Source organism: Herpailurus yagouaroundi, unplaced genomic scaffold (assembly GCF_014898765.1).
Source record: "Herpailurus yagouaroundi ecotype Mexico unplaced genomic scaffold, PumYag 199, whole genome shotgun sequence".
Taxonomy (NCBI): Eukaryota; Metazoa; Chordata; class Mammalia; order Carnivora; family Felidae; genus Herpailurus; species Herpailurus yagouaroundi.
The window spans coordinates 18,942,746-18,969,663 of record NW_024412430.1 but is presented as its reverse complement, the minus strand read 5'-3'; the positions used below and the strand labels follow the sequence as shown (position 1 = coordinate 18,969,663).

The window sequence follows — 26,918 nt, the reverse complement described above, 5'->3', positions numbered from 1 at the left end:
CCACAACGACCAGGTAGGGTTTCTTCTAGTCATACAAGGCCAGTAGAGCGTTATAAATTGTATGATTACATGATATATGAGATAAATTCTAATATATACCAATTAAAGGTGATCCTTACACAACAGGTTTGAACTGTGCTGGTCCACTTATACATAGGTTCTTTTCAATAAATACAGTACAGTACTGTAATTGTATTTTCTTCTCCTTACGATTTCCTTAATAACATTTCATTTCCTCTAGCTTACTTTATTCTAAGAATATTATTATTACAGTAATATTAGGAATATTATTATTAAAGTATTACTACTTTGTTGTGAGAATATATATGTAACATACCGAATATGTGTTAATTGACTATGCTACCAAGAAGGCTTCTGGTCAACAGTAAGCTACTGTAGCTAAGTTCTGAGGGAGTCAAAAGTCATACACAGATTTTCTACCATGTCGGGGTCAACATCCCTAATCCCCACATTGTTGAAGGGTCAGCTGTATCAAAAAAAAGCATTTGACAAATTTTAACACCTATTCCTGATCAAAAGACAGCAACAAATTCCTAATAAGATGAAATGGAAGGAAACTCCCCGAACTTGATAATTACTGGCAAAATATTAAAAGCATTCATCAAAGTCAAATAAAGATAAGGATGGACACAGTCCAGCAACTGAATATTGTACCGCAGGGTTCAGCCAAGGTAAAAATACAGGGAAAATATGTAAGATTAAGAGGTTGGGAAAGTAAAGACAAAAACAGCATTACTTATAGATAATGAACTTTCATCTGGAAAGCACAAAAAAATTAACTGGGAAATATCAACAGCCAGTAAAAGTAATCATCAAGCTGCTAGGATATAAAATAAGCACTTAGAATTTAGTAACTTTCCTACAGAACTACAATCACCAGACTTCAACAGAAATAAGAGAAAAAGTGCCATTCAAAGGAATAAATGGTATAAAATAGAAAGAATAAACTGGGGGGTTGGGGTTGGGGGTGGAGGAAGACACGAGACCAAGCAAAACCAAAGCGGAAAAAACTTTCTTGAAGGACACTAGAAAACCGAATGACCCCTACACAGACAAAATGAAACCCATACACATACGTCATGGATGGAAAAATTCAATACCATAAAAATGTTAATTCTTTCTAAATGAGACTTAGAGAAATCCCAATCACAGTCCCATGACAGTATTTTTCCTCCTTGTTTTAAAAACTAATAATTCCAAATTCATTTGGAAGAATTGATGTGTAGCAATTACCAGAGAAACTCCTCAAGGAAAAAGGCAAAAGAAGAATGAAGAGAACTTAGTACCCTCTAGATATTAAAAGTTTTCCATTCAAATACTGGAATTGAATCAGGGGTGCACATTAGGAGACAACATCTGTAACACACTTAACCACAAAAGACTACTACAAAGTGGCTTTTAAATAAATAAGCATAGCTAATCATGCTACAGGAAAGAGGAGTATGGATGTGAAAAGGCATCTGCAGAAGGGAAGAGGCAGGTCTAATTTGAAAAGAAAGAACATCACACAAGCATCTGGGGAAAAGCAAATTAAAATGCTAAGATGTCCAAAAAAGTAATTAATTAAAACAAAATGAAATAAAATAAAATGCTAACATGTCTTTTTTTTGTTTTGTTTTTTTTTAACCTTGGCAAACTTAAAAGTAGCAACATTAAATGCTGGCAAATTATGAGGAAACAAGTCCTGTCATGTAATTGATGGGAATGTAAGTTATTACAATCTTTTTGGAATATAATGTGGTGAAAAGGATTAAAACTGTAAAAGAAACACATGATACTTAGAAGTGCAATCCCACGTTTGGGAATCTACCCTACAGATACATGTACTAATGCTCTCAAAGACTTAATACAAAGACATCCACTGCTTTGCTATAAATAACAAAAATGGAAAATAAAACCCCTACACATTAATAAAGTAATTTACAGTTTGGGATAACACAATGTTACGGACTACTACACCACAATATATTAAAAAGTGTTAATAATAAAGTTGATATGTACTGAGACACAAATATTACCCAGAAGTCTATAACTCTAAGAAAACGGTACGATCCTATTTATGTAAACAACAAAACAACTCTGGATCAATAAATGTGTGTCTATGCAATTATCTAGGAGACATTCTCTTTGTTTTCCAATAACTACCTTCCTATGCCACGTCATCATACATAGGAGGCATTTTTAATTACAAAATATTGTTCATTATTTGCCAAATCAAACACATTCATTACATGCCGTTTTACAGCAACCGGCTACAGGTCCTGGTTATCTGGTTATCTGGTTAAATACGTAAGTATTTTGGCCAAAGTGTACATATAAAGACAATGTGCAGCTTTCTAAATCTGACATTTGAGGTCATCTGCAGCATGCCAAAAGGAGCGTAGTTGAGCTTACCGATCTCATTAATCACCGCTCTTATTTTGGAGACAAAAGGACCGACTTCACTGGGATTCATCTTGACTCTCTCCTTAAGGTCGGCACCTGCAGAGTATTTTATTTACAAATACAATCGAGTTATACACAAAGTTTCAAGGCACTGAATTAAAAACTTACTTAAGATTCATCTGTCACTTGAATATCAACTTAAAGACCAGCATGAGGAGGAATAAAATGCCCGTTCACACATCTACCATGTGCTTCAAGCAGTGGTTCTCAAACTCTGCGGTCTCAGGGCCCTACGCTCTGAGAAGAGACCTACTTTAGATGATATCTACCGATAGTTACTCCATCAGAAACTAAAACTATGAAGTGTCCTAAATATTTATCCACTCCTTTAAGAATACAAATAAACCCATTCATATTGACATAAATGCCTACAGACTGGGGCACTCCCTCCGCTCTTACAAAGACACTGGCAGTTTTCACCCTCCCCTTGCCTCTGCCCCATCAGGGTAAACGTCAACCCTGTGAAAAGGGCTAATCACTGTAAAAATCAGTCTGACTTCACGGATCCCCGCCCTGGTGACCGCAGATCATGTTTCAGAATCACTGGCATGAACGTACGAGCAAACTGACAATTTCATAATCATGAGCTTATCACAGAATCATACATTTGGAACAGAAAAAAATAAATGCGTAAGGGATCACTTACTCTGCGGCTCAACAAAGGCATTCTTCCTAATGATGTTAAACTATACGAGAAAAGGAAGGCCCCCATTTAAATGAACAAATACAAAACAAAGTAGAATTACAGCACAGAAGGTTTACACTCAGCGACCGACTCTCATACGTCCATTATAAAGTAATCGTGACTGGATGTAGCACCAGTTCCCAGCCCAGGCTGGACATTCTGAGCCCATACACTTCCTGTGGGAGTGTGAACTACCATGCACACAGCACATGCCCTACAATCCATCAGTTCTAGAAAACCTCAAACATATGCCCAAGGAAAGAAGTACAGCAGCACCATTCAGTGCAACATGTATAAAATAGCAAAAAAATTGGAATTAATCTCAATATCCATCCGCAGGATCTCTAATAAAAGATGTATTTATATAACAGAATAATACGTGTTCGGCATGAAAACCAAGAAATCAGAGCATGAATATGGATGAATCCGGATGTTGAAGAACACATAATTATGCAATTAATATAGAACATTAACATATATTACATTTATATATTTAACGATATAAATTATTATTATATATTTACAGAAAGACACAGGATAACCATTTGCGCAACTCTTCTTTTTTTTAATTTTTTAATGTTTATTTATTATTGAGAGACAGTGAGAGACAGAGCATGAGCACGGGAGGGACAGAGAGAAGGGGAGACACAGAATCCAAAGCAGCTCTCAGGCTCCGGGCTGCCAGCACAGAGCCCGATGCGGGGCTCGAACTCACAAACGCGAGATCATGACCTGAGCCGAAGTCGGACGTTTAACCGACTGAGCCTCCCAGGCACCCCTGCATAACTCTTTTTAAAAGAATTGCTATTTAGGGGGGCGGCTGGCTAGCTCCGTTGGTGGAGTATGTGACTCTTGACCTCGGGGCCGTGAGTTCAAGCCCAACGTTGGGCGTACAGCTTACTTATGTACACATATACGTACACGAGTTAAAAACTAGTAAAGAATGCTACTTCGGGACATAAAATATGCATGGGAATGATAAATACCAAATTTGGTTGGTGGGGACCTCTGCAAGGACGGAGACGGAGGAGACTAGCAAAGGTCACAGAAGACTCCAATCTTGTTTGTAACGTTAGGTGGTGAGTATTCAGGGTCAGCCTTTAAACATTGCTGTGTGCCTGATACACGTGTTCATAATTGACTTTTTCCAGGAAAAATTAACATTTAGCATCAAGGAAAAATGTTTGCAGGGGCAAATCTCTAGACCAGTAGGATGTATTTGTCGGAAGAAAAAACCGTTCGACTCACTGCCGTTTAGCCCTGAGAACATAATTTACACGTTGCTCAGTGCCGGCTGGCTACTCCACATTGGCTAAGAAAAGCAGCCGAACCCAGTGCCGTGTCGGGGAACGGAGCAGATGAGAGAAGGGCCGAGGCAGCGGACAGGAGGGCGCCGATGGGGCACACAGGGGCTCTTCGTGAGGCGGTCCTGAAGGAGCCCCGGGGAACCGCATCGCGGGATCCACCAGATCCTCCAACGTCAGCGTGGGCTACGCCACGAGGGGGCCCTCCGGCACACCGGCCGGCGCGGCAGCGGGGGCTCTCAGCGGCACCCACGCTTTGAAATTCACAGCCAGCTCTCCGAGCCTGGGCGCGGAGGCCATGCCAGGAACCGAGGGGGCCTCGGCCAAGGGGAGCCAAGGGGACCTCCTCCGCACCCGTGGAGCCCGTTCACGCACACGAGTCCCAGCAGGCAGAGCTGGGAGCCTCCGTCTGGTTACTGAGCACAGCCCTAACCCACACAACTGTGGGAGACTTCCCTGGGAGTCATAATTTGTTTCAGAAAGAATTACCTTTCTCCATGGGACATTAAACATCTGTGACCCAGAGACCACTTTTTGGTTTTGCTTTAGACACGTGCCCTGCAATCTCGAACGCTCAGAACCTAAAAGTACAGTTTCGTTTCTATCCCTCCAGATGACATCATTATCCTCGGTTGATAATATCCAGTTTCATCTGAGGGCTGGCGTGTCTCAGTGCTTTCACTTTTTAAATTTTTCAACGTTTATTTATTTGTGGGACAGAGAGAGACAGAGCATGAACGGGCGAGGAGCAGAGAGAGAGAGGGAGACACAGAATCGGAAACAGGCTCCAGGCTCTGAGCCATCAGCCCAGAGCCTGACGCGGGGCTCGAACTCACGGACCGCGAGATCGTGACCTGAGCTGAAGTGGGAAGCTTAACCGACTGCGCCACCCAGGCACCCCAATGCTTTCACTTTTTAGATCCCCCAAGTCCATGACCGCTCACCTCAGCTGAGCCTCTGTGCTGCCGGGCAATCCTACTGTACCTCCCTACACCGTTCACTGTCGTGTTCATCTACAGCCCATTTCCTAACTCCTCTCTCTCCTTAAACCTCAAACCTCCTACCCAATCCTGACACCAGGTTACTAAGAAAGCAGAAGTATTCAGAAGAAAACCTTCACCCACACCCACCACCAAATCTAACCACCAGGATTAAGCCTTACACTCTGCCCTCCCTCCTGTTCCTACAGATGACCTAACCCGTGACGAAGCACCCCGTGCACTAGATTCCACCCCTCCTGTCTGTTCAGGGCCATCACTCCAGCAGGTGTCCTCTTCCCGGCTGACATCACCAATAATATCCCTCTCTACAGAACCGTTCCCATCAGCTGCATTAACGCTGTAACACTGCTCATCTCAAAGAAGCAAAGAAAATTATGTAGACTTTCTCTGCCAGCTTTAAAGAAATAGCTTATTATCAGAGGAATTCTTTCACGAAATCCTAGATAAAACACATTAAGACAGCTGTTTGAGGGCAACGGACAACAACCAAGGCAGACAGAGTGTAAGTTTTGAAGCAATCTCACGGGAATGGGGGGGTGGGGGGGGAATCGGAGCTCAGGGCTTGCCAAAGAGGAACGCTGCAGTCTTTCACTTGGGACCTCTCAAAGTTAAATATAAAACAGTAAACACAAAGAAAACCATATGAAGACCAACTGCTAAAAACGAAAGACAAAAAAAAAGAAAATTAGAAGCTGCCAAAAAGAAGAAGACTGACAGCTGACTTCTCAACAGAAAATGAGTGATATCTCCAAAGTGGGGAAAGAAAATAACTACCCACCTAGAATTTCAAACTAAGCAAACCCATCCCCCAAACATGACACACACAGGCAATCTGTCACCAGCAGGCACACACTGACAGAAACACCACAGGGGCTTCTTCAGGCAGATTATGAGAGTAGAGTTTAAAATCTTATTTTAATTTTTTTTACATTTATTTATTTATTTATTTTTGAGAAACAGAGCGAGACAAAGCATGAGTGGGGGAGGGGCAGAGAGAGAAGGAGACACAGAGTCTGAAGCAGGCTCCAGGCTCTCAGCTGTTAGCACAGAGCCCGACATGGGGCTCGAACCCACAAACTACGAGATCATGAGCCGAAGTCGGACGCTCAACCGACTGAGCCACCCAGGCGCCCCTATAATCTTATTTTATACAAATCCTGAGAGACATGCCTTAAAAGATAAGGACACAAAATGGCTAAAGCAAAAGGTTAAAAACCAGGCAGACACTAACCGAAAAGGAAGTGAAGTCATCGTTAATACCTGACAAAAGAGACCTCAGGCAAAAAATACCATTCAAGCTAGAGGTTCACTTTATGATAATAAACATGATGACCCACTAAAAGCCATAGGAATTCTAAACTGGCATAAAATAAGACAGCCCCAAATGTATGAACCAAAAACTGATGAGCCAAAAAGAAAAACTGACCCGTCTACAATCACGGTGGAGTCAGCAAACCCCCATGGCAATCAATAAACCAAGTAAGCAAACACCCTCACTGAACATCCCTACCAAGAAATAGGAAATAAAAAAAAGAACTAATCCCCAAGTAGAAGAAAGAGCAAAAACTGGAACAAGAAAAAAAAAAGTTTTTATGTTTATTTATTTTGAGAGAGAGAGAAAGAGAACATGTGCTCACAAGAACCCGTAGAGCAGGGACAGAGAGAAAAGGAAAGAGAGAACCCCAAGCAGACCCCACACAGTCAGCACAGAGCCCGACACGGGGCTCGATCCCATGAGCCATGAAATCACGATCTGAGCGGAGATCAAGACTCAGATGCTTAACCGACCTAGCCACCCAGGCAACCCTGGAGCAAAATTGTTTTGAGAAACAGAAAACAAACATGCAGGAGAGAAATATCAAAGAAATTGCTCATTTGGGGGAAAAAAAAAAGCTAAAACAAATGATAATCCTTTTAGTAAGACTGATCACTGTGGGGCGCCTGGGTGGCGCAGTCGGTTAAGCATCCGACTTCAGCTCAGGTCATGATCTCATGGTTCATGAGTTCGAGCCCCATGTCACGCTCTGAGGTGACAGCTCCGAGCCTGGAGCCTGCTTCAGATTCTGTGTCTCCTTCTCTCTCTGCCCTTTCCCTTGCATGCTCGCTCGCTCGCTCTCTCTCTCTCTCTCTCTCTCGCTCTCTCTCAAAAATAAGTAACATCAAAAAGCTTAAAAAATAAAATAAATAAAATTAAAAAAAGACTGATCATGGAAAAACCCAAGAAGGCACAAACCCCAACAGCAAGAATGAAAAGGAGAATACTACTAAGGCTTTTACAGACATTAAAACAATAAGAGTATTAGTAACAACCTTGGCCCAATACATTCAAAAAGGTACATGAAATAGACACATTTCGAGAAAAATACAATTTATTAAAACTGACAGAGAAAATCTGAAAACACAAACACATATTAAAGAAAATGAATATGTTTATTCAAAACTTTCCTACAAGAAAACCACACGCCCCTGTGGCTCCAACAGTATATTCTCCCAAACATAATGAAAACAACTGGGGGCACCTGTCTGGCTCATTCAGTGCTGTGTGTGACTCTTGATTTCAGGGTTGTGAGTTCGAGCCCCACACTGGGTGTAGAGATTACTTTAAGAAAGTGAAAACCTAAATAAAAAAATTTAACATCAATCCTACATTTACATGGAGAATTGCAAAACAAACACTCGATAAGAACATTATAAGAAAAAAACATGACAGGCTAATCTTTCTCATAGCCTCAAAAATTCCTAAACAAAATATAAGTAAATCATACCTAGTAGTAATATAAATAAAATACAATATATCAAGACCCAGTTATATTCAGTCCAATACTGAAGACTGGTTTAATGTTAAGTGTTTTATTTTATTTTATTTTTTTTTAATTAATAGCATAAAAGTGAAAATCATACAAACTTTCAGCAGGTGCAGAAAAAAGTAGTTAAAATTCACACTCATTCTTTTAACCTCTTGAGGTAGAACTGACATGAAGTAAAATTCAGTCATTTTAAGTACACAATTCAATAATTTTTATTAAAGTTACAGAGCTGTACAGCCATCTAATTTTAGAACGTTTCCATTATCATAAAAAGACCCCTCACACTCACCTGCAGGCACTCCCCGTTCCCACCTCCACCCCCTAAAACTTTGCCTTCCACTATTTTCCTAAAACTTTGCCTTCTCTGGACATTTCACGTGAATAAACTCATACAACACATGGTCTTCAACATACCAAGCATAGTGTTTTTCACTATGAATTAGTATTTTTTTTTCTTTTCATTACCGAATAGTATCCCCTTGTAGGGACAGAGAAAACCTTTGTTTCTCTGGTCATCGGCTGGTGGACACTGGGGTCTTTCCACCTTTGGCTGTTATGAAAAAATACTACCAAGAGCGTTCGCGTACAAGTTTTCGTGGATACAAACGTTCTTATTTGTCTTGGGCAGACACGAAGGAGTGGAATTGCTGGGTCATATTGTAAATTTCTATTTAACTTAAAAAAAAACAGCTGTCACTGTTTCTCCACAGTGGCTGCACCCCTTCACCTTCCATCAGCAATACGCAGGGGTCCCTGTAGCCCTTACACGGTCACCAACACCAGTCTGCTCTTTTTTTATTACAGCATTTTAGTGGGTGTGAAATGGTATCAATTACGGTTGCAAATCTGCATTTCCCTAATGACTGATGAGGTTAAGTATCTTTTCATGTGTTTGTTAGCCATTCATACAGGTCCTTGGTGAAATGTCATTTCAAATCTTTTGCTCATTTTTTTTTTTGTAGGATAATTTGTTTCCTTCTTATTGAGTTGTAAGAGTAGTATCTTGGATATGAGTCCTTTCTCAGAAATATGATTTATAGGGACACCTGGGCGGCTCAGTCAGTTAAACGTGTGACTCCTGATTTTAGCTCAGGCCATAATCACAGTTTGTGGGTTCGAGTCCTGCACTGGGCTCCGTGCATGGAGCCTGCTTGGGATTCTCTCTCTCCTTGTGCCCCTCTCCTCACAACTGTCTCTCTCAAAATAAATAAATATTTAAAAGAAAGAAATATGATTTCCAAATATTTTCTCCCCATCCATGGCTTATCTTTTTACTTTCTTGATGTTTTTTGAAGTTTTAATTTTAATGAAGTTCAATTTCTCAACTTTTTCATCACATGCTTTTGCTGTCATATCTAGTCAACAGTCATTCTTAAATAAAAGTTCATAGCAAACTAGGAAAAAAAAGAAAATCTTTTTTAATCTGAAGGGTAATTATAAAACATCTGTAACTAACATCACCTTTAAAGGCCAATTACTGTAAGCTTCCTCCCAGAGATCAAGAGTGAATCAAGGATGTCCTTTATCACTTCTAAAGACAGTCGCAGATGTACGAGTCAGTATAATAAGAAAAATTTTTAATTATAGATCAAAGGGAAAAAATGAAACTGTTGTTATCAGCAGATGGCTTAACCAAACGTGAAGAATAGCCAAAAGAATTTAGAAATCATGGAAACAAAAGAATTTAGTAAGGTTGCTGAATACAAGTTCAACATATAAAAATCAACTGTCTTTATAAACTCACGAAAGAAATTTGTGAAATTTTAAAAAACACCATTTATAATAACATTCAAAAATCAAGGAGCCAAGGAACACATCTAATAAAAGATGTAGAAGATCTTCACACAAAAAAACTAGAAAAATCTTCTGAGATAAATTAACAACTAAATAAGTGGAGGAACATATCATGCTCATGTATTAGAAAACTTCGTACTAAAATATGTAAATTCTCTCCAAATTAACAGAGTCACTGAAGTTCCAATCAAAATCCCCACATATCTGGAAAATGACAAGGTGAAAATGCAAAGGGCCAATAAGTAAAGATACTTCTGAAGAAGAAAAAGTTGGAGGATTTACACTACAACAGAAAGATGCTATTATGAAGCTACTGTAATTAAGAAAATGTGACACTGCCTCAAAGATAAAGACCAATGCAACAAACAGCAAGTCCCAAAAAGACCCAGTTGATTTGTGACAGACATTTCAGGGACCAGATGGACTTTCTGATACATGGGGCTGGAGCCACTGAATGTTCATGCGCGAAAAAAAGATTCCTGACCCTTCACACCACACACACACAAAGGAATCAATTCATGGTAAATTATACAGCCTAAATGTGAAAAGTAAAACGATCAGACTTCTAAATGAAAACTAAAAATACCTTCAGGGAGTCTGCATGGCTCAGTCGGTTAAGCATCTGACTCTGCATTTTGGCTCAGGTCATGATCTCACGGTTCATGAGTTCAAGCCCCACATAAGGCTCCGTGTTGGCAGCGTGGAGCCTGCTTGGATTCTTTCTCTCCCTCTCTCTGCCCCTCCCCAGCTCCCTCTCTCTTTCAAATTAAATAAACTTAAAAAATATTTTTAATAATAAATAAATTAATTTAAAAAATAAAAATATCTTCAACACTTTGGTATACACACAAGTTTTAAAAGATTTCCCCGTAGACTCAGGAAAAAACTGGACTTCATTAAAATTAAAAACTTCTCAGGGTGCTTGGGTGGCTCAGTCGGTTAAGCATCCGACTTCGGCTCAGATCATGGTCTTGCAGTCCTTGAGTTCGAGCCCCACGTCGGGCTCTGTGCTGACAGCTTGGAGTCTGGAGCTGCTTCAGATTCTGTGTCTCCCTCTCTCTCCGCCCCTCACCCTGTCACACTCATCTCCCACCCTCTCCATCTCTCTCTCTCTCTCAAAAATGAATAAAACATTAAAAAAAAACAACTTCTGTTCATCAAAAGACATCATTAAGAAAATGAATATGCACATGAAAGAATGAAACACAAGTCCTCCACATAGAAAGCACTGAATAAATGTCAGAAAGAGAAAGATAACCCAAGAACAAAAAGCAGGCCAAAGATGCAAATACTTCACAAAAGAGGACGTCCAACTGGCTAATGAAGAGATGACAAGAAACACAACCGGATTTATTATCTAGAAAACGCAAATTAAAAACACAGACAGCTTTACAAGCAATCCACAGCTAAAGTGGTAGGGAAGGTAGAGAGGAGTGACACTCTGACTTAATGCTGCTGGGAGTAGAAACTCGTAAAAATCACTTTAAAAATCCCCCCCGCCGAGGTGTACGCCCACCGAGATGCAGGCTGCGTACAACACGGCGTGTTCACGGAAGCACGCTTCAGGACAGCTCAACCCTGGCGACACTCCGAAAGCCCATCGACAGCAGACACACAAACTGTGAGACGTTCCCACAAGGAACAGGACTGTACTACCCACTCCCAGATGAACAGCGTAAACCAAATCCCACCAACATGGTGGGCGCAAGTCAACCTCAAAAGAGTACATGCCGGGTAATTCCAGTCACATAAAGTCTGACAGTAAGCAAAACTAGTACTTGGTGATAAAAACCAGAATGATCCCCAGTATGCTCGGGGGAAGGACGGTTCATGGACTGTGGCAGGGTGGTAAAGGTGACATCCATTTCTTATGTCGGGTGGTGACTGCCCAGCCCAGTGCGTTTCACATATCTGTATTACACTTAAGACTTGTACAGTTTTCTTCATATATTATAATTCAGTTAAAAAGTTTGTTTAAAACAAATTCCCAACTCCATATGTTCTACCCGCTCCAGCCACCACCAATTTCTCTCCTCTTTGTCAAAGCCAAACCCTTCAAAAGGGTTGTTGCCCTTTCTGTCTCCTACCCTCGCCTCTTACACTAGGTCTTTTAAGCAGAGGAGACAAAGAGACAGTAAAAAAATAAAGAAATAACCACCAAAGGAAGTGGTAAACGTCTTGGGTGAAAAAAAGAACAGGAAAGTGTCGACCTAACGAGGGTGTGGGCCACGCTACAGTATTAAACAGTGTGATCGTACTGGTGTTACTGAGAAAGTACAATAAATCAAGAAGATCTGCTTTTCATGTTACTGAAAATGCAGTATTTGGTTCTAAGTTACATATTTTTTTTAATTTATCTTTATTTTTTTATTTTTTTCTGTTCCCATTCCTTGTTTTATTTTTTATTTTTTTACATATAATTTGTTGTCAAATTGATTTCCATACAACATCCAGTGCTCATCCCAATAAGTTACATATTTTTAATGATATTATAGCGCTACTGCAGTTTCCGTTCTATTGCAAACTCCTTTCATCTAAATATATAGATAGGTAATACACCGAGGAGACAATGCATGGAGTTTATTATTAAACAATTTTGAGAAAGTATCTATTTACTTAAATACTGCCCCCTAAAATGTCCTCTCCTAATTGTTTTATATAAATTTTATATGAATTTTTTGCTTATTGTTTTATATAACTTCTGTCCTGTAAATATGCTTTAAGATTACTACACATTAAATTTCCACTTGTTTAGGGGCGCCTGGGTGGCTCAGTCGGCTGGGCGTCCGACTCCGGCTCAGGTCACGATCTCACAGCTCGTGGGTTCGAGCCCCGTGTTGGGCTCTGTGCTGACAGCTCGGAGCCTGGAGCCCGCTTCGGATTCTAGGTCTCCTCCTCTCTCGGCCCCGCCCCCACTTGTGCTGCGTCTCTCTGTGTCTCTCAAAAAATAAATGCAAAAAAAAAAAATTTTTTTTTAATAAATAAATTCCTACTTGTTTATATCTGCAGCGGACTCGTCCTGCGACCCTTTACAGAAGTTATGAGAAACACTAATATTCTTTGTTTTGCATTTTAGGATGTTTAGCTTCCTTGGGCCTCAATAACCAAAGGACAGTAAAGCCCCTCAGTCTCTCTCAAAACTCCAACATGCTCCCCAACGAGTGGCACCATCCCTCTCGAGTGCTAAGGCTTTAAGTAAGCCAATGGTCTTCAACCGGTTTGGTTCCCAATACAGCCAAAAAGAGACATGTAAACATTTCATCACATGAGTTTAAGCAGCTGCAAAGACGCCAGTGCGCTTCTAAGCACCGGCATCCATCCCAGAGGAGAACCTCGATCACCGTCAGTGTGTCCAGTGGAATCTACACCCCACAGGGATTGGATTCGCAGAAACCATCCGGGTCTAAAACACGCAAACAAACCCTTGCTTTACAGTGAGAAATTTCTTACTTACAGTTTCTTTAGGAACTGGTGTCTGCCCCACTTTCCTGTAATTATTTTTTCCGATGTAATTAGTGTGGATGCGTGAAACACTTCTACTGGTTGCTGTCACATCTCTTTGCAACAAAATATGTACATGGACTGAGTTATTTTTTAGAACAATCTGGCTTTTTAAACGTGTTTTTGTTTTGTTTACGAGAGGGGAGGGGGCAGAGGGAGAGCCCAGCACAGAGCCTGACGCTCACAACTGTGAGATCATGACCCAAGCCCACGTCCAGAGTCGGACCCTTAAGGACCGAGCCGCCCAGGCGGCCCTCGTATTTTTAAAAATCCCCTTTTTGGCAATTTGGAAGCTTTCTCCCCGTCTGGCGCGAGGCAGCGAAGATCAGCACTGACTTGCGCAACGCAAGGGCAAGCAGGAAAGAACGACGGTAGAGAGTGACTGCGACACACAGAGCAGCCTGAAAAGTTTCACGGAAGAGCACATACCAACCAGATCCGTGGAAAACTAGCTGTGCCTCCCGAGTGCCCAGAAATGCCCCCGCCGCGGTATGGTGGCTCACCGTGTGGAGTCCCGTCCCGACGGCGCAGTGGCTGGACCACAGGGATGAAGAAGACCATCTTCCCACCTGCGCACCCTGCCAGCGGCAGTGCGCCGTTCTACTCCATCACCTGTGCCCGGCACCGTTCCCCCCCCCCGGCCCCACCCCCCCCCCCACCCCCGGTACGTTCTGCCCATCTAACGGAGAAGAAACGGCAGCTTGACGTCGCCTTGCCCTCCACGCCAAGAGACGCAACGCCTCACCATCTGCACGGCGTGGTCGTGCAGTGGTGGAAGCCGACATCTCCCAATTGCTCTAGCGGGCACGCGCCTGTGTCCATCCAGACGCCGCGGTCTTCCCCGCCCCCACTCCAAAAGGGCTCTCGTTCCCCCCATTCAACCAAACGTGGGCTCAACATGCCCACGGATGTGCAGGCAGCTCCACCTGTGTCCTCACCTCCACGCGGCACCAGACAGAGCGGAGGCCCCCAGGGACCCCGGGAGGCTCCCTCTGACAGGAGTCTTCTCCTCCTTTCCTGCACGGCTCCCGGGTGGTGCTCGTGCCAAGGTCAGCCTGGAGGCACAAAGGGACCTAGGCAAGGGTCTGGGTTTTTCTATTTCCTCAAAGAATGTACGTGAGATTGGAATGCTCTGTTCCATAAATTTCTAGGTAGAACGTCTTCCTGCGGTCACCTGGCCAGGTGTTTTCATTGTTCTGGGATCAGTCAAGTTTTCTACTTCTTAAGTCAATTTTGGTTAAGTTTTATTTGCGATAATTTATCTATTTCACCTAAAATTTTCAAATTTGTTGGCATCAGTTATTCTTAACATCATCTTACCAGTTTAATGTCTGTGGAATTTATATATACCTGGGGCCTCTTTTTTCAATCTGAGTATTGTTTCTTTGTTCTCTCACCCTTGCTTTAATCTTGCCGGAAGTCTGACCATTTGAATTTTCAAAGAGCCAGCTTTGGGCTTTATTATCCTCACTACTTACTATGCGTTTTCCGTGTCGTGAGTTTAGGCTCATGTTCAGTTCCTTCCTTCCTAAAGGCCTTCATTTTTCCTCAGAGCGACAGGCCCGTTTACCGTGCCCAAACCCAAAACTTCCCTTCTACCCGGCGTCCCAGGCTCTCTGGCTTACTGGAAGGCTTCTCCCCTAAGGTGATGCCACTGTTGTCTCCCCTGCAGAATCGCGGTCAGCTCCCACGCTCCACGCCCACCGTGGTAAGATCTCCATCTTCAGAAGGGCTCATCAACCCCTCATATACTTCCAACTATCATCACATTCCTATGAACTATTATGGAATAATTTCTTGAAAATCTGTTCGTCTGTATTACTTTTAGAAGTTTTCTGTAGCGTCCCCTTCTTGTCTCTTTAATAGTTCTCCTTGGGTAGTATAGTGTTATCCCTTCTTAGTGCTATTTAAGCCACCTCTGTGCCGAAGGCTCAAGACTTTTCTCCTCAGCCTGACCTCTTCCTGGGCCATCAGTGTTCTGTATGCAACCATCCGATGGAGGCTTTCACTTGGATTCCTAACTGGCATCTCCAGATTCATGGGTCTAAAACAGAAGTCTTGATTTCTCGCCAACCATCGCTGCCCAAAACCTCCCCCTCCCCCAGGCCTTTCCGTCTCAATCCAGGGAACCTCTCTTCTCCTAAGAGCTGAGGCAAAAACCTAGGAGGCATCTCTGATCTCTCTTGTCCTTTTACTCACACCCAATCAATCAGCAGTTCCTGTGGTCCTCCGTTCGGAATATAGCCCCAGGTTCTGCACCTGCTCCCGGGGAACCCCAGAGAACCCCTGCCCTGGGCCACCTGACTGCTACGTTAAAGCCCACACTCTTCAGAACTGCTGTGTTGTCATAGGGGATGCGACTTTGGGGGCTGCGTTTGGCTTTATGTTGGTCCTGTGTTGGCAGAAAAGTAGAAACCACTGGCCACGGGCAGAACCTTAGGAAGCAAGGAGTCCCCAAGGGCAGGCAGAGGAAGAGCTGTTTGCCAAAGAGAATGAGAAGCAGGAGATATACTACTAACTGAAAAAGTGCAAAGACCATGTATAGAATGCTACTTGCCTAAAAGAGAATGGAAGTAGCAACACAGGCACATCCTTAATTTTGCAAAAGAAACACGTGATGCATAAACTAGGAACTAATGAGATTCATGAACGCCCTCGAGAGTGGGAATGTGGTGGAAGGCGCTGGAGGGAGGAAGCGGCCAGTGACACTTCTGTGCACAGCTCTGACTTCTGAAATCACGCTGATATTTCACATATTCCAAGTAAAAGAAACAAGAGGAAACCTAACTTTTATTTCCTATGAATAAAGCATTAATTACACTGAACAAGAAGTAACACAAATAACTTTCAATAGTGTTTTTACTCTACACCCTCAGTCTGAAGATATAAACACTCTAAATCTTAAACTCTAGTTAGAAAGTGTGTTTATCACAGTGGTATCGATCTAGCCACTGTGAAACTATTTTCTGCTATTACACACTTGAGCAAATGAGTAAACACATTCCAGATAATGTAAGTGTAGAGATGAGCGTGAAGCCGATGGTGACGAACAGGAAATGGAGTTATCAGCATGCACTTGCGGCTTCGGATACAGAAGCACAAACAATGGTACGAGTGTACGTGTGTGTAACGTAACGGTACTTTTCTACCCACGGGTCTTAGCTCTATCTGGCGCAAGGGCCTTGAATCAAAGAGCCCAAGGGACAATGAGCACAGGTGAGCACCCAGCTCTTGGTTCTTAAACACCATCCCCACCAAAGGGAACCGAAAACTGCCAGCTTTGACTATGCTGGAGTGAGTGATGCTGGACTAGCCCTTCAAATACATGAAACTTCTTTCAGATGCCGATCAGTAAGCAGTGACACAGTGAAGGGGAGGCCAGTGACTGCTCCAGCTTTGTAAGGACACTTTACAGGATGGGGTGCAAGGCAGGGGGACCTGGACAGAGCAAGCAGACTGATCTGGCTGACAGAAGCAGATGGGAGTTCAGGCAGACTGGGTGGCTGATATTTACAGAAGAGGAAACCAGACAGGAAAGAGTCACTCAGAGAAAGCGCCCCAATAATCTGCACAGGTTCCCTCGAGCTTTAAGCTGAAATGCCCATGCACAGGCAATTATCAAGGAAAGAACTGTCCGTGTCCCAACAGAAGGAACTGGCAACTGCACAGAACACCCCGGTCCCCCAGTAAAGACATCAGAAGCTTTTCAAAGAGACCTTGAAAGGGTCAGGCAGATCCTCCGGGAGAGCGGTCATCTGCTGCAACAAAACAAGAGTTTAAGAAAAACACCAAGTAGGGGCGGGCCCACCTGCTGCAAACATTCACCAATCTCAGATATTTCATAATTCAAGAGCAGAAAGTCACCAGAAGTTTATAGTCAGGAAGAGATAACAAGTGAAAGCACATGATACTATTACAGACGTTTTAATGAATACTTTATATCGGTATTTAGTGTATTTATCATGTTGCCTTTACTTTTATTTTAGAGAATGTGAAAATACTGGCCACCGCCATCTCTCAAACCTTATTTTGCCCTGAACATCCCAAGCTATTCAAATGGAAACTCTAATCAAGGGGTTTCCAGGAACCTGAACGTCAAGACCCTGTCAAGACCCTGACTGGTCGTAGCTGGGGAACCCAGCGCTCACCCAAATGACTGCATCGCTGCACATGACATTGGTACGAGAAGTACGCATTGTAGAGCCTTCTGCAGGATCGTTCATCAACCACACAAGAGAAAAGGGCACTTTCACTGTATGTTTAGAGACACGGCCTCCATAGGCCAGGCATGTAGCATCTTCCCATGGAGCTCAATGGACCTCAGCCTGGCTTCTCTAGCCGTAGGTGAGGGCCCAGGGCCCGGGGAACAGACTTGGACCAGCAAAGGGGAGAAAGAAATTGAGTCTGGACCAGGGCGGGGGAAGCTCACTATAGACTGCAGGCTGGTCTGCACCCAGTGTTTCTATGGCCCTCGAGCTAAAATTGGTCATTCCTTTTTTCTAAAGCTTTATAAAAATAAATGTTAAAAAAACTGTCATATATTTGTGTGTGTGTGTGTGTGTGTGTGCGTGTGTGTGTGTGTGTGTATGTGTGTATATATATATATATATATACACACATACGTATATACATACCTATGACAAAGACTATGAGAGGCCCAGAAAGCCTAAAATATCTGGCCCTTTACCGAAAACTTTGCTGAACCCTAGTCTAGACCAAGTCTGGCTCCCAAGGGAACCAACCCCTCAGAAACCAAGCTGGGGTGCTAAACGGCAGTAGCCAGAAGCAGACTCCTGAACACTCCATCTGTTTCTAAGTTTAAGCTCTGCCTTCCAGCTGCTGCAGCCGCACGGAGCCTCAGCCACGGTTACAAGTTCGATTACCCCCCCAGCTCTCCGGTGCCCTCGTCCTCGCCAAGGCAGCGGGACCTCACTGGGCAGGGCTGGCGAGGGGCCTAAAGACAACGGCCCGGGCCAGCCTCCTCTGCAGGGCCCGTTCTCCCCTCTCCCCAAAAGAGGCTCTGCTCCTCTGAGACATGCCTGCAATTTAGAAAGGTCAGCTTAATAACAGAACTTGAACAAGTCACTATTCTTCCCCACAAGCCACCTACACATGGACTGTATCAAAATACCAGCTCACTTTACTTAACCGTGACACTCTGCCAGTTTTACCTCCTCAACAACCACAATCTTTCAGTTCTTGGTCCCATAAAGTTCAGTACCTTCGACGGTCCAGGCACTGTTCTGATAATGGGTCCCTGCCCTAATTCCAGGGAATCAGAGGGTCTGCAGAAGCGGCCCGATCACAAAATCACAAGTAAAAAAAATACGTTCTGGAACCGAAAAGCGCCAAGAAGAAGCTAAAATAGGAAACTGTGGCGGAGGGTGGGGGGAGCAGGGAGGGCTGCTTGGGCCAAAATGACAAGGGAACAGTTCCCTAAGGAGATGACATTTGTGCAGAGGTCTTTCCAAGCTAAGGGAACAGAGGGTCTGACAGGAGGAGTTCTGTGTAGCACAGGCCAAGGGGGGGCGGGGCAGAGGGAGAAAGAAGGTGGGAGATGGGGCAGCAGGGGGGAGTGGCCAGAGCAGCAAGACCGTATAGACTTGGTCTCAGTTCCCTACAAATAACTGCCAGCTCGGTGGCATCATCCTCCAGGTCTGGGTCGGAAGTGTAAGCCGGAGGCCGTCCACACTCCTGGGCTTGCGGCCCCTTCCCTGCACCTCTACAGCCTTCCCATCATCCTCTCTTCTCCTAGATTCCACCCCTCCCGCCTCCCTCTTACACAGACTCTATCCTTACACTGGGCACACCAAATAACCCAGGGTGATCTGCCCCTACGGCCACATAAGGTCAGACGTATTTAGAGGTTCCAGGGGTTAAGGCATGGACAACTTTGGGGGGCCGTTATCCAGCCCACCACACACTTGATTCCTGAGGATTACTTAAAACAGGACTGGGCTGTGTTGTGGGGGGACATGCTAACGTGCTACAGTGGGACAGGGGTGGACTCAGGGATGTATCAGCAGATTACTACTAATACATACTTCCTATTTCTTCAAAAGAAATACTATCTATAGAGCCTAAAATATTACTTGGGATTTTTTTTTTAATGGAAATAGGGTTAGAAATGAATTAGCAACAGCCAAAAATTTCTTCTTCAGAAAGGCCGTGGGTACTCTTGAGTCCTTTTTAATGGCATCTCTGGCATGCTCAAATGAAAAACTTAAAATTAATTATAACATTAAGAGCTTATATTAGGAAAGAAAAAGGGTTTAAAAATCAACGAACTAAGCTTCCACCTTAAGAAGCTAGAAAATACAGAATAAATTAATACCAAAGCAAATAGAGGAAAGAAAAAAAAAAGATACTCAAAGCCAGTTCTTTGAAAAGATCAAAACAATAAATGTTTTATCAGAGTTTAAAAAAAAGACACAAATTATCAATATCAAAAGTGAAAGATATCACTGTAAGTTCAGTCGATATTAAAAAGATAATAAAAGAATATCATGAAATTTATGCCAATAAATTTGAACACTTAGATAAAAACAGATAATTTCTTTACGACACAAACTACCCAAACTTAAGAAGAAACTGACAACTTGAACAGCCGTATGACCACTAAAGTGATTAAATTCACAGTTAAAAATCTTCTCACAGAGAAAATTGGACCAGATGACTCGGATTTTACCAAATAACTAAATAAGAAATAATACCAATTCTATTCAACCTCTTCCAGCAAAACAGAAGAAATGAAATTGGAACACTTCCCAATTCATTTGATGAGACCAGCAATACCCTCACACCAAAAACAGACACAGACCCTACAAGAAAACTACCCCTCATCAATTTCTCTCCTAAACACAGTTGTAAAATTCTTGAACCGAATTGTAGCATACCAAATCCAGCAATATATAAAAACAGGAACACATCATGACCAAGAAGGGTTCATTCCAGGAATACAAGGTTGTTTAATAGCTGAAAATCAATCAATAAGTAACCATTTTAAAACACTGGGGAAAAAAGGTATCATCTTAATAGATGCAAAAGAAAGAGATTTGACAAAATTCAACACTTATTCATTATAAAAATAAAAAAACCTCAACAAACTTGGAATAGAACTGTTTTCAACCCAATTAAAAGCAAATTTATGAAAATACTACAGCAAACATTATACTTATTGGTGAAAGACTGAATGCCTTCCCTCCCCAGCTGAGACAAGGCCAGGACGGACATTCTCATCACCTTTATTCAGCACTGTAATGAAGGTCTCAACTGATGTAATTAAAAAAAAAAAAAGGCCAACATACTGAAAAGGAAGAAGTAAAACTGGCCACAGATGACTATCTACATAGAAAAATCCCAAGGAATCTACAAAAAAAAATGATTCGTAGAACTAAAAAGCGAGGTTAATAAAGTTGCAGGATACATAGTTAATATATGAAAATCAACCGCATTTCCACATGCTAATAATAAAAAACCAGAAGTCTAAATAAAAAATGCCACTTACTGCAGCACCAAAAAACATGAAATACTTGGGAATAAATTTAACAAATATGTCCAAGACATGTACCCAGTAACTGACACTGAACAGCATAGACAGCCTTGGGTATAAATCACATGTATATGGTCAATTGATTTTTTAGGAAGGTCCTAAGTTAATTCAATGGAGGAAAAGTTAACCTTTTCAATAAATGGTGCTAGAAGAATTGGATATGCACATGCAAAAAAGTTGTGTGTTTTTTTTTTTTTTTTACCCTGTGGTATAATACAAAATATATTTGGTCTTTTTCACAGGATCCTGGCACAGAGCTCTAAAAATCCTTGAAATATCCTGAGTGATAGAAGTGTTTTTATTTTTATTCATAATGAGCCCCTCTCGACCACACCTGAGTTTATGCTAATGAGGTGACTGTTGGAAGGCCTCTGAATGGCTTCTCGATGGAGGCTGGTCACCAGAAAGACCAAGCCATAGTTAGAGGGTTGGGATTCTCAGCCCCACCCCTCAACCTGTGGGGAAGGGAAGGGGCCAGAGATTGAGTTCAGTCACCAAAGGCCAAGGTTTTAATCAATCATGGCTATGTAATGGAACCTCCATAGAAACCCATAAACAATGGGGTTCAGGGAGCTTTCATACTATTGAACACATGTGTTAGGAGGGTGGCTGGCCCAAAAGGGGACATATTCTCAACACCAAATTAGGGGGTGAGGGGAGGGTCTCCACACCAATTCTCCAATTAGCTATACCAACTGAGTGTCCAACAATTTAATTCAATCTTGATGCTAACTCGACATTAGTACAGACCCTATAGGTTAAGGGCTCAGTCCCACGAGACTGCTTTCACATCACATGCCAGACACTAGTCCCAGGAAGCACCCAAAATTTTAACTGACAAGCTATGAATTCAAGGGTCTCCAAAAACTCCTCCTCAGGTTCACTAATTCACTAGGATCATCCACAGAACTCAGGAAAACCCTTTACTTACATTTACCAGTTTATTGAAAAGGATACACCTCAGGAAGAGCCCAACAGAAGAGATATACAGAGCAGGGTACAAGGAAGGGGAAACATGGAGCTTCCATGCCCTCTCTGGGCACACCACCTTGCCAAAACATCGATGTGTTCACCAACCTGGAAACTCCCCATTGTTTATGGGGTATTATAGAGTTTTTATTACATAGGCACAATTGATTCAATCATTGGCCTTTGGTGATTGAACTCAATCTCCAGTTCCTCTCCCCTCTCCAGAGACTGGGGGGAGTAGGACTGAAAGTTCTAACCCTCTAATCCCATGATTGATCTTCCTGGCAACCAGCCCATACCCTAAAGCTATCTAGGACCCCTGGAACCCCAGACTTGTATCAACTCTTTAGTATACGAAAGGCACTCTTCCCACTCAGGAAATTCCCTGGGTTTTAGGAGTTCTGTGCCAGCAATCTGGGGCAAAGACCAAATGCATATTTTATTATACCACAATACCTAAATCTACATCTTGCAACATAAACGAAAATTAACTCAATGCATCAAAGGTCTAAATGTAAAATATAACAACTAAAAAAACTTCTAGAAGACAACATAGTTTGAGAAAGTCTTTGTGCTGTGGAGGAAGAAAATATTTCTTAGCTCACAAAATAAGTACAAGCTCCATAAAATACAAATGGATAAATAAAACTTCAAATAAAAACTTTCGTTCTTCATAACAAACTGTTAAGAAAAAGGCAAGTTATGGAGTAGCAGAAAATACTTGCAAAACATACATGGGATAAAGGCCTTGTAGCAGGAATATGTAAAGAAGTCTACAACTCAGTAACAAGACATTCTGATAAAAACAAGGGGAAAAGATCTAGCTGAACACTTCACCAAAAACAAAAACAAACAGGGGCGCCTGGGTGGCGCAGTCGGTTAAGCGTCCGACTTCAGCCAGGTCATGATCTCGCGGTCCGTGAGTTCGAGCTCCGCGTCGGGCTCTGGGCTGATGGCTCGGAGCCTGGAGCCTGTTTCCGATTCTGTGTCTCCCTCTCTCTCTGCCCCTCCCCCGTTCATGCTCTGTCTCTCTCTGTCCCAAAAATAAATAAACGTTGAAAAAAAAAATTTTTTTTTAAATTAAAAAAAATTTTTTTTTTTAATTAAAAAAAAAAAAAAAAATACATGTGACAAAAAAGCACCGGAAAAGATGCTCACAACCATTAGCCATTACACAAAGTCAAACTAAAACCACAGTGACATATAACCACATGCCCATTACGATGCCTAAAATTAAACTTAAAACGGACAGCATCAAGCGCTGGCGGGGACGTGGAGCACCCAGAAGTCTCATACATTACTGGTGGGAATGCAAAGTGGCAGTCACTCTAGGAGACAGTTGGCAGTTTCTTACAAAATGAAACACAGGTATGAACTAGGAGACAGTTGGCAGTTTCTCACAAAGTGAAACACAGGTATGAAAACCCAACAATTCTACTCCCAAGTATTTATCCAAGAGAAATAAAAACTGTTCCCATAAAAAGACTTGTATGTGAATGTTCACAGAAGCAGTACTTACAAAAGTCAAACTACTGGAAAAACCCACAAGTAGATAAACCGTGGGCTATGCATACAACGGATCACTCAGCACATACAATGAACACGCCGCACTGAAGACTACTGCAACACATCACACAGTGAACCTCAAAGCATTATGCTAAGTGAGGAAACCAAAAGCAACCATCACCTAGAGTAGGACTCCATTTAGGAGACACTGTTTGGGGTTTTTTTTTTTTAAGTTTCATTAAAACTTAAATGTCTACACCCAGCATGAGGCTGAACTCATGACCCTGAGGTCAAGAGTCACATGCTCTTCCTACTGAGCCAAGCCGGGTGCCCCAGAAGACATTTGAGAAGAGGCAAAACTATCAGAAGAGCAAGGGAAAGAGGGGTCGAAGGGGTCAGAGTTGGGGAAGACACTAACAACAAACGGGCACGAGGAAGATTTTTAAGTGATGAACATCCTCAAGAGACCATACTATGACCATGGTCTAAATATCTGCCAACACTCGGCAACTATATACTTAGAATCAGAACTTTTTTTTTTTTTGAAGTTTTTATTTTATGTAAGTAATCTCGACGTCCAAAGTGGGGCTCAAACTCACAATCCCAAGATCAAGAGTCACACGCTCCACTGACTGAGCCAGCCAGGGGCCCCTAGAATTGGCACTTTATTGCAAGTAATTCCGTATCTCAATAAAATAGATTATTTTAATTCAAAAAAACTCCTAGATAACAACAGAACCCTATGCTACACTATTAGGAATCTGTGGGCATCTACCCTTTTACTTTATTTATCAAACTTCCTAGGGGACTGACATTTAAGCACATAAATACAACTTAGCCTGATATTCTGAAACAGGATCAAACAGAGAACTTCACTGGTCAGAGGCCCCACATGACAACTGTCTCCGCTTGAACAATACGCACAACATTCAAGAAAGCATGTTGACAGTTTTAGTGAGAAGTTTGTAGTCAAATCATAATTTAGTAGAATTCAAAAGCAGAAGCAAAACTACCTTTACTTTAAAAAAAAAAATCCCACACTAGTATGTATAATTCAGCGAAACACTCAATTTAGAGTTCTACATACAAGATCAATTACCAAGAATTGTTATAATCTATTTTAGTAATTTCAAAGGAAAAAAGAATCCTTAAATCCTTATTCTCAGTAATTTCTCATAAAATCTCATTTCAAAAATTTGATGGTAAAACCAATACACATGTCCTTTAGTACCTAGTGTTAGAACACCAGAACAAAGATAAATGGCGAGGGTTACACATTCACATCAACTTCCGTACCCAAAGAACTTTTTCACAATTTCATTAGAGGCAATATATTAAAATTGTGAAACAGAAGTATTTCCGCTTTCCTTTGTGCGTGTATGTGTGTAAGAAACGTATGTGTGTAAGATAAACATTTTAAATGAACGGGGTGCCTGAGTGGCTAGGTCAGTTAGGCGTCCAACTTCGGCTCAGGTCATGATCTCGTGGTTCACAGGTTGGAGCCCCGCGTCGGGCTTTGCGCTGACAGCTCAGAGCCTGGAGCCTGCTTCCCATTCTGTGTCTCCCTCTCTCTCCGCCCCTCCCACGCTCGCTCTCTCTCTCTCAAAAATAAAATAAAAACATTAAAAAATATTTTTTTTCATTTTAAATGAACAAATAATATGTAGACTGTGCAGGGAAGACAGCACACAGTTTGGCCGATCTCTGATCTAATCTACACAGCCCGGGCTTCACGTGAACTTGGACTATCAAGATGACAGGTCTCAGTATTCTAAGAGAAGAACAGGTGAGCTATGAACCCAGAAGCGGGGTGTCTAACCCACAAGGAAGCGTATGCTTCAGTGATTCCCAAGCTGGAGTCGTGCTGAGGATATGGCATGGTATCTGAAAACACGTATGTACCGGAAACAGCATGCACAGCCAAGATAATTACACTTTTTCCTCTATCTAGATGTCATTGTGAATAACAGAAGATTCACTTAAAAACACTGCTAAACCCAGAGTGGCATTCTGACATCACAGAACTTCTCAATCAACGTAGCACCACTATGATGCCCGTGTACGCGAAATGTTCAGAATTTAAAAGAGAGACCTCATGCTCCAAAGGATTAGAAGTCACTGGTATGGTCAAAACACCAACCACCACCTGCCCTAGGGGTCAGGAGTAGTTCCAGCTGAGCCACCACCTTCAACCAGGCCCTTAACCTCACAGGGATTCTGTACAATGAAGGCATCTGACTTGTTCTGTAAAGTCCTCTTATTCTAAAAATTTTCCAGTAACAGTACTGTTATTGTTGTAACAATAGTTCAGAAACTCAGTTAATGGCACAATTTCAGGAGCCAAAACCAAAACATACTAACATACCTGGTGATTTCTTTTTCCAAAATTACTTACTTTATAATATATTTGTTTGCTTGATACGACTCGCTACTGTAAGATCATTATTTTACAGACAGCGTGGCGGTGGCGACAAGAACACGGGGCTCCTAGGCCACCATCTCACCAGAGCCGCGTGCACAGCTCCAGTCTAACGGCCTGACATCCTACACACGCCGCTCCCTCTCTCAACACGCGCTTCCCACGGGCTACCACAGTCCCCAGGCCACTTTAGATAGTGCCTCCTTGTATCAGTGTGCGTATCTGCCTGCATCTGTACAGTGAAATACTGGAAGGATTGAAAAGAATCTAATAAAAATTCATATTTTTATTAGGAGAAGAATGAGCAGGGGGTAAGGGTGGGATTTCTCTCTTTGTATACATTTCATACATTTTGTATGCGTTTTGACTTACCGCCTATTTTTTTTTTAATAAAACCTTATTTTAAAAATTGGAATGTAAGCGAAATACGGTAATTGAGTTTAAAACAGTCTATTTAAAGGGGAAGTCAGAAATCACTCCATCCAACCTCCAGGGCACCCAGGGGTTGCTTCCATGGTGCTTACTCATCTGCTTTCTGGCGTATTAGGAAAAGGACGTAAAAAGAATGAGCAGAAGTCAGGGGCCAGAGACGCGATCAGGGCACAGGGGGCCGTGGAAGACAACTCAGAGAAGCCGCACACCATCCAGCGGCCCCTGACTCACGGGGAGAAGGCGGGTTAATCTCAGCAAGTACACGCTGAGTCCCCCCTCTGGCCCAATTCCCCGAGCGCAACGATGACCTTCAAAGAAGGAAAAAAAGGAGTTCCTGTCCTCAAGAAATGGGAGGCAAGACCACTTCATAAGCCTTAGGTTTTGGGAAACAAACACATGCCCCTGGGATACAGATGGATGGAGAAGAGAACAGAAAGCTCCAAGGGGGGAAAAGGGGAGGGAGACGGAGGGACTGGGTGGCA

The 26,918-nt window shown here is 42.4% G+C and overlaps 1 protein-coding gene across 8 annotated transcripts in view; it reads right to left on the bottom strand.

Moving 5' to 3' along the window:
- Positions 1-26,918, bottom strand: part of AUH (AU RNA binding methylglutaconyl-CoA hydratase) — a 327,291-nt gene that overhangs the window by 287,680 nt on the left and 12,693 nt on the right. For 6 of the 8 annotated variants that reach the window (XM_040449515.1, XM_040449517.1, XM_040449518.1 and 3 more), the window contains one exon: positions 2,416-2,502. The exons of the other annotated variants lie outside the window; for them this stretch is intronic. In XM_040449515.1, the coding sequence (XP_040305449.1) occupies positions 2,416-2,502 (87 nt within the window). The remainder of the gene's footprint in view (positions 1-2,415; positions 2,503-26,918) is intronic. 8 annotated transcript variants of the gene reach the window in all.